Here is an 8,806-nt window from a genome sequence, read left to right as displayed (position 1 = left end):
AATCAGATCTTATAGTTTTTATAATTTCTAGAAGTCTCGTCAAACGCTGTCATTATACTCCTCTACGGGCCGTCAACTGTCTTTTCTCTATATTGTCATTGGGATTTTAATTATTTTAATTATTCCGAGTTTTAATTAATCACATATTGGATTTCTATATGGACTTCTCTTTCAATATTGCATATTTTTAATTCCGAATTTCAGCTATTTTTTATTGTGTTTATATGTGGACTCTTCTTTTTTTTTCTCCGATTAACGTGGGAATTTCTAGCCTCCACAGCGAACGTGGTTATGTATTTTTGGCTTGCTAATTTTTGGCTTGGTTGTGTATTTATTGGCATGACAATAATGATATAATTCGGAAACGGCAGAGTTTGATTAGGATTATTTTCTTTCAATGTTTCTAAAAGTGGTGTCAACACGCGTATTCCCAAAATATTGTCCGTTTCCAGTGTATAATATGATTAGGTTTTTCTTTTCTTTTCTTTTGTTTTGTTTTTGACCGATTGTACATTTCGTTTCCAGTAGATTAGGTTTTCTTTTTTTTTTAAGACAGATTGTCTGATTCCAGTAGTATGATTAGTTTTTTTTTTTACCGATTGTCCGATTCGTGTTTCTTAATATGCCTTTTTTTTTCCTTTCTTCAGTTTTTAACTAATCCTAATCTAGTTCTATTTTTTTCTTTTTTCTTATTTTTTGGAGTAATGTGAGAATTTTTAGGCCATGAGAACGAACGTGGAGGCTCCTTTTTCTATTACTTTAAAGATATAATAGATAGATAGATTAAGAGAGAGAGAGAGTGAAGAGAGGAAGAAACTGGGTTTCATGCAAGACACAGCTTCAACACAAGAACCTATGCACTAGACACTATCAAGTTTTGCGTTAGGAGAGAATAGTGTCTTTATAATAGATGAAGAATATATATGATTGGTAGAGAAGAAAGATGATATATTTATTAATGGCCCACTTTAAGTAACCATGGGTTGTAGAGTGTAGTTTCTATTGTGATGTCTTATTGACATGGCACCATAGACACTACTTATGGACACCATGGGTTGGGACCGCCCTTAGCCTGGAACTTGGAAGCTAAGACGTCAATTTTCTCTATCCAAAATCTATTACTCCCTCCGTTTTTTAATAGATGACGCTGTTGACTTTTTCTCACATGTTTGACCATTCGTCTTATTCAAAAATTTTATGCAAATGTATAAGATATAAATCACACTTAAAGTACTATGAGTGATAAAACAACTCATAACAAAATAAATTATAATTACGTAAATTTTTTAAATAAGACGAATGGTCAAACATATGAGAAAAAGTCAACGGCGTCATCTATTAAAAAATAGAGGTAGTATCCTCTAACATCAGTTAATAGTAGAGAACAAAACTACTATTTACTCATGCACAGATAAATTAACGAACATGTATACAATAATACCTTTTATTTATGCGCGAATAAACAAATACACACATATTAGACGATCAATTTAATTTAGGAAGACCTTATAAAACTTAGGAGTAGTAAGCTATGCCCTACCGACTTATTTTTTTCAAAAATTTGTCGATATGTTTGTAGTAATTTTTTTTGTGCTTCCTTTATTTTTCACAACGAGAAGTTTAAGCCCCTCTAGTTCATTTTGTATTGTACATCACAGTACTACTACTAATGTTTAGTTTATTGTGCTAAGCTGTCAAAATGAACTTCAGTAAGAGGGAGGTCCACGGATCAGCGCTGTAGGCATAAACCATGCAGGGCAGCAGAGAGGAGTGTCACCTCTTCTTCTTCTTCTTCACCTGCTATAACCACCAGCTGTTGCTAGCTGTTTCTCTCCCCTTGTCATGTGACCTCCCTACTCCCATCTCTATTATTTCTCTCTCCCCTCCCTGTCCCTATCATTCCCATTGCCCGATTTAGCGCTCGCCGTTGTTTTCGCAGCAGCGGCGGCGGCGGCGGTGGCGGCGGCGGCGCGCGGCACCAACAAACACGCGAGCTAAAACGAGGGCCGCACAATCTCCGGCACCCGCGCCGCGCTACATTAGGATACGGGCGCTCGGCGACGGGGAAGGTTTCGGGCGTCGCGCCATCGATCGCGGGCGCGCATTTGCGTTGATTCCGGGCCAGGCTCCCTCCCCGGCCATGGCGCAGCTGCCGCCCAAGATCCCAACCATGGCGACAGCTTGGCCGGAGTTCGGGGGCGGGCACCATCACCATGCTGCCCACGGCCACCATCACCAGCGCAGCCCCTCCATGGGGGCGTTCCTCGCGGCGCCATTGCCGCCCTTCCCGCTCCCGCCGCCGGCGCCGGCGAACGGCGGGGCGCAGCAGCAGCAGCAGCAGCAGCAGCATCAGCCGTCCTGGGTCGACGAGTTCCTCGACTTCTCGGCGACCAAGCGCGGCGCGCACCGTCGCTCTGTGAGCGACTCCGTGGCCTTCCTCGACCCCGTTTCCGACGACAATGCCGGCGTCGGGGCGCACGACTTCGACCGCCTCGACGACGACCAGCTCATGTCCATGTTCTCCGACGACCTGCAGCCGCCTCCACCGCAGCAACAGCCTGCCGCGCCCGCGGCGAGCGCGTCGTCGCCGTCGGACCACAACAGCATGAATGACGAGAAGCAAGACAAGGGCGAGACAGATGAGGCGCAGAGCGAGTGCGACGGCGCCACGCCCGGGCAGCCGGCCTCCCCCGCCACCGTCGATCCCAAGCGCGTCAAGAGGTACTACAATTCCGGCAATGCACAGCTTGCGAACGCAGAATTCCCCAATTTTCCCTCATCGTTCTTGGCGATCCCCTCAACCGCAGGATCTTGGCGAACCGGCAGTCCGCGCAGCGGTCGCGCGTGCGGAAGCTGCAGTACATCTCGGAGCTGGAGCGCAGCGTCACGTCGCTCCAGGTGCGTGCCGAATTACGCATTTCGTGCCCGTAATTTCGCCGAGCACCGCATGCGCGCGCGCGCCGTGAATTTGACCTCCAACCGTTTGCTCTTTTTTTCTTTCTCCCGAGCAGACGGAGGTGTCGGCGTTGTCACCGCGCGTCGCGTTCCTCGACCACCAGCGCTCGCTGCTGACGCTGGGCAACAGCCACCTCAAGCAGCGCATCGCCGCCCTCGCGCAGGACAAGATCTTCAAAGATGGTGACCGCCATTTGCCACCTCAATTATGCTACTATATATCGTTCTCACAATGTCGCTGTCCGAATTCAATTCGGCGACAGCACGCAACCAAAATTCCACAGCTAAACTAACACTCGTTCTGAATTCTCTCTTCTCTGCTCTGCTCAGCTCATCAGGAGGCACTGAAGAAGGAGATAGAGAGGCTGCGGCAAATCTACCACCAGCAAAGCCTCAAGAACGCGGAATCCCAACCGGCGGACGCGGCCCCGGTCCGCGGCCGCGACAATGCCGACCTGATCGGCAGCGAGGGGGCCGCCGCGGCCGCGCCATGCCCGCACTCGTGATCGGCCGAGATCCGGACGCTCTCTAGACCTCTAGCGAGGTGGCGCCGGCCCGTCGCGACAACCACGAGCGTTGCCGCGGGGGTGGGCCGGCGCCGTGTTAGGATTGGTGCATTGTTAATTTGGGTTTTGCATTCTTTGGGGTGTAATGTAACATGATTTGTTCATTCGGGTTGCTTTTGTTCATTCTTGTGCATCCTCTGCTGCTGCTGCTGCTGCTGCTGCTGCTCCTGATTCTTCTCTACTTCCCTGATTTGTAATTTTATTCCGGCATTTTGGGCGAAGGTTGTAGCTAAGAATTGTAATTCAGATTGGGTGAGGTCAAGTGTTTTGTTTGGCTGGTTTTTTTTTCTCTTTTTCTTTTTTGTATCTGATAAAATCAAATGTAATGTTCCTTCATTTTTCCTGTATGATCCACTGTATGTATTTACAGCTATCCATCAGTCTCTCTCTCTCTTCCCTTTAATCCTTCTTTCCTCTCGCCAACTTTCGTTATTGCCAACTGTTACGAAGCTCGCATGTAAAGTTCATCTACACGTTACTGTAGTATCTAACCATTTTTTTCTCTCTCTCTCAATTGGACTGTGGGTGTGTGATGCATACTTTACAATCAAGCAGTACAGGGTAACACCGGCGTCAGTCACATGCATGCAATTCGCAGGTCGACACCAAACATGCAACCAAAGCATCACATTCCTTGCTGTTTCATCGCGAGATTTTAAATGGTGAACAAGGAGAGGGGTCACCGGGAGGGAGGTGCCTTGCTTTTGCTGCAAGGGATAGGCATGTTCGTCTGCGGCATGTGCATGTGCGTGCTGCGCCCGTATCGGCCGGTACAAGTTAACTCTGGCAAAAACGGGTTAGGTTTAGCGTACGTGCCTGGTGTTAGTACCACTACGACTATACATTATCCTTGGGCTTGGGCATTCGCATGAGTAATTATAGGTTGGTTTTGGACTCTGGCTTCGCTGGTTCTCGTCGTCAGCTTGCCCAAGAGGGAGAAACATTTTGGAGAAACCACCGGGTCGGATTTTTTACAGTTTAGTTTTTTTTTAAAAAAATATTTTACAAATAAAACTCCAAGAAAAACTTGTTTCAGAAATAGATCTTTTTCTTGGCGGTAATGATCATGACGTCGAGGTCCAACGTATTTGGCGCCAACGACACTAGTGCCGACATCCTCGTCCCTCTCAGCGGCGGTGGCAATGATACTAACACTGAGGATCTATTTGTAAGAAAAAAAATTCAAAAAATCCAGAACCTGGGTGGCGCAGATGCCCCATCAATGGATAGTCTGCTCTTGTTTGTGGTGTAAATTTTGGCCCTAGAGAAAAAAAATGCTGCTACATGGTAGTTACATCAGTGGCGGAGCCAGAAATTATATAATACTAGGGAAATTATATAATACTAGGGCTAAGGTAGGGCTCGACTAATGGAGGATTAGTTTTCTGAAAAAATTACATAGTGAATCAACAAAATTTAAGCAAGTTTTTGGAGGCAGGCCTAGCTTGAGCCCTAGGCCTACCTCCGCCCCTGAGTTACATACGCTGGATCTACCTCCCGGCGACCCCGGACAGCTGCCCGGACTCATCGGCAGATAATCCACTAAAACTCCATGTAATTAGGAAAAAGAATGAAATATAATTTCTGTAGTAAATACTAGCTATAATGTAGTTTGTCTGGGCTCTGTAATATTTCCTGATAGGCTACTGTATACACCTTTTGTACTGAACTACTGAAGGGCTCTGAAGTAGCCTGGCTGCTCTGTTTCAAGGCTTTCCAGGAAACAACAACCCATGGCGCTGAAGAAACACTGCTGCTTGCCGACCTGGAATGGGAGAGCAGGAATGGTCTTCGTCTTATTCATGTTACTCTCGGTTGCCGGGGGGAGGTGGGCACATGCGGCTCGAACTGGAAACAGCGCGCAACGAAGTCCGAAGTCGGCGATGCGTTTGGACATGTAGGAATATTCGGCTGTCGTACGCGACTACCCGTTAATGCTTACTGTTTCGATAGGAATCGAGTTGTTTGATAGTATGAGATTTCTGTGAAAGTCTCACAGATTTTTTGCGTGTTTCAAAATTAGTTTTGTTTAAGCTAAAATGTTATCAAAATGCCCTCAAACATGAATAGGGGGAACATTTTGGAACACCATGGAGTGCATGTTTCGTCCGAAAGGTAAGAAACTGGCCCAAGTTATGACCTAAGTCTATTTTACCTCCTTCACGTCTGGCTTCTAATTACATTGCATTCTTTAACCGCAAAACTAGATATAACGCCTATCCCACGTTTAAAAACTAGTGCAACTGACTCCTCTAGTGGTTTGGAAAATGGTTTCTGCTGATGTGACAGGTTGACTATGGGAGGCTGAGAAAGCAGATGAGATAATAAAGAGGCTGACATGTGGCCCCACTTACTAAAGAGTCAATCGCGGATAACGTGCCATGTTAGCAGACACTGCTTCCAAAACCACCAAAAGAGCCGATTCACACTCGTTTTTTAAGATGGTGGAAACATCATATCCGGTTAGACTTATTCTAATTCCAACGGAGCCATCGTTTGAGTTTAGCCCCCAAACAAGCTCGTGCACAAGAATGCGGCCCACCTTGTCAAGCCCATAATTGTCTCTATGGCTTTGAAGTCTGACAGATGTATGATATAGACCTTTGCAAGCCAATAGACTTGTTTTAAGAGATCAAAGCCCATCGATTAGTGGCATTGTAGCACACTGCACAGTGCACACTATCTGATGAAGAAAAGGAAAACGATTTCTATCTTGCACTGACCATCTGAACGAACTGACATCCAAGATCCAACACATCAAGCATCAGATCAGAACGCAGAAAACGCAGAAAGATCGGCGCGTACTAGCGTACGTACTAACAGTACTAGAGTACAATAGGACTCTTGCACGGGCCGTACGTGCATGTGCCAAGACAAACCTGAAATTCTGAATACTGTACAATTGTACTCCCTGTTTGCGTGGAAGGCAAAGACAAAAACCAGGACGTGGGATCGGCTGATCTGGATTACTATTGAAAAAAAATCCAAAAAATACCATTGATAAACGTCCCAATCAAAAAATAACATCAACGAACACAATTTCTTACAAATGTCGTCATACAAATGTCTTATACAAATGTCTTTGTTCCAGAAATACTATCTATGTTAGGTTTCCATTTGCATCCTTCCGTTAAGTGGTATAAAAGATCATTTTACCCCTACGAATTGTTAAAAGTTGATTAAAATTTTTGCTCTTTTCGTTCGCTTACAGTATATTTGTAGTTTGCTTTTTACACTAAATTATTTTAAGTTGACTGAAAGAGTAAAAGTTTTATTCATCTTTTAACTATTCTTAGGGGTAAAATGCCTTTTTATATCATTTAACGGAGGGCTACTAACGGAAACCTAACGATGACATTTCTGAAACAAAGGCACTTGTACGATGACATTTCCTGAACACCAATGATATTTTTTCAATTGGAATGCTTGTTGATGCAATTCTTAGATTTTCTCATTACTATTTCGTGAGCAATTTCTGTTTACTGCTAGCTGGAAAAGTTTTTTATCCAAGGTCACAAATTAATACAGACGGTATACACTCCACAGTACTACTACCTCCGTCTCTAAAACACTATATTTCTAACTATACACACGGTAACTTAATTCGGTTGCCCACACGGCCCGAGAGTTATACCCTACGTGCACCGTCGATCTTGTCCTTAATGGCACATGGCCACATCCATTTGTCGTATAACTCAATTCTGTCACAAAAAAGGCCTTTTCTAGTATTTAAATTTTATCTTAAAAATACAATACAACTACTTTTTCATCTACTATCTCATTTCAAACGATTACAATCATATCTCATTTAATTTCTGTACATAGTACTATGCATCCCTATTTGACTTCACTTATCTCTTTGATGTACATGACAAATTTGAGATGTGCTTATATTTTAAGACGGAGAAGTAACTTTGTTTTTTTAAAGGAAACCTAACCACCAGAATAGATGCCAATTATATTTCACTAAACAAAATAAAAATCCGAATGAGTTACATAAAAAAAGGACATCATCTAAACAAAAGCCCCACCAAGCTTCTCAACAAACAAACACCACTACGCCACTACGGCCGGCTGCCACTACACTAGGCCCTATTTAGTCGCGAAAAGAAAATTTTTGGGTGTCACATCGATGACCATATGTCGGAAGGGGTTTTCGGACGCGAATGAAAAAACTAATTTCATAACTCGCCTGGAAACCGCGAGACGAATTTATTAAGCCTAATTAATTCGTCATTAGCACATATGGGTTACTGTAGCACTTATGGCTAATCATGGACTAATTAGGCTCAAAAGATTCGTCTCGCGATTTTCATGCAAATTGTGCAATTAGTTTTTATTTTTATATATATTTAATGCTCTATGCATATGTCCAAAGATTCGATGTGATGTTTTTGGGAAAAACTTTTTGGGAACTAAACAATAAACAATTGGCCTAAAGGTTCCTCAAAATAGCAGCCCCACAGGGGGACACGCCATGAATCGACCATGCATAGTCACATTGCTGCTCAAATCCTGCCACTTATCTGCCTAATCTGGTATTGTGGCCTGCCGTCACCGTCCTAGTTGGCCGCTTGGGCTTCCGGCGACTAGCTCAAGTGGTAGTAAAGCGGGGAGGAGGGAGACATCAGCTGCTAGGGTTTGGTTGTCTCCTTTGAGTGACGCAAGGGAGGGGCAAGGTCTAGTTTGTAACTTTGTTGTATCGTAGGAAAGAAAGGAAAGTTGTTTACTTTCTTTATACTTGTTGGTAACCCATACGTGGGTGCACGGCTTGTTACTGATATTTGAAAATACTAAAGGAGATTATCATGATTTAATAAATATGTACTTGGTTAGGAATGTTAGTTGTAGTTTTTTCATGTTTAATAAGTGAAATTTGGAATTAATAAAAACTAACTTATATTTATATTTAGTTTGAACTCTCAATTCTCACAAACATGCATAGGTTTTAATGTGGTCTACAATGTTAAATGCGTAATCAGGGTAATGATTAAATGATGCATAGATAGGTGTGACTTATAAATTGCAGACAAATTACCAGCAAATGCACTAAATTAAAGAGGAGGAACGAGATCCTCTACCACAACTCCCTATTCAGAAAAACTAGCTGGTTAGCCCGCACAATTGCGCGGCTAGCACCCAAACAAAATCATATATTCTTTTAATATGATTTTACTTAAAATTTATTAAATAGCTATCTCATTGCCTTCAAACTTTGAAAGACCAAATCTTATCATCCTCGTGTTTCTAATTATATAGTTTTTAAAAGTCACACCAGTTGCTAC

General features: G+C 43.5%; 1 protein-coding gene across 1 annotated transcript; it reads left to right on the top strand.

The window, feature by feature from the left end:
• The first annotated feature begins 1,767 nt into the window (after nt 1-1,767).
• Nucleotides 1,768-3,901, top strand: LOC4325565 (basic leucine zipper 2-like). The gene is made up of 4 exons (NM_001397734.1): nt 1,768-2,721; nt 2,808-2,898; nt 3,012-3,138; nt 3,286-3,901. The coding sequence occupies exons 1-4, from the start codon at nt 2,141-2,143 to the stop codon at nt 3,459-3,461; spliced, it is 975 nt and encodes a 324-aa protein (NP_001384663.1). The 5' UTR covers nt 1,768-2,140; the 3' UTR covers nt 3,462-3,901.
• The last annotated feature ends 4,905 nt before the right edge of the window (nt 3,902-8,806 follow it).

The sequence above is a fragment of the Oryza sativa genome, chromosome 1 (genome assembly GCF_034140825.1).
Source record: "Oryza sativa Japonica Group chromosome 1, ASM3414082v1".
NCBI classification, from domain to species: Eukaryota; Viridiplantae; Streptophyta; class Magnoliopsida; order Poales; family Poaceae; genus Oryza; species Oryza sativa.
This window is presented reverse-complemented; position numbering and strand designations above follow the sequence as displayed.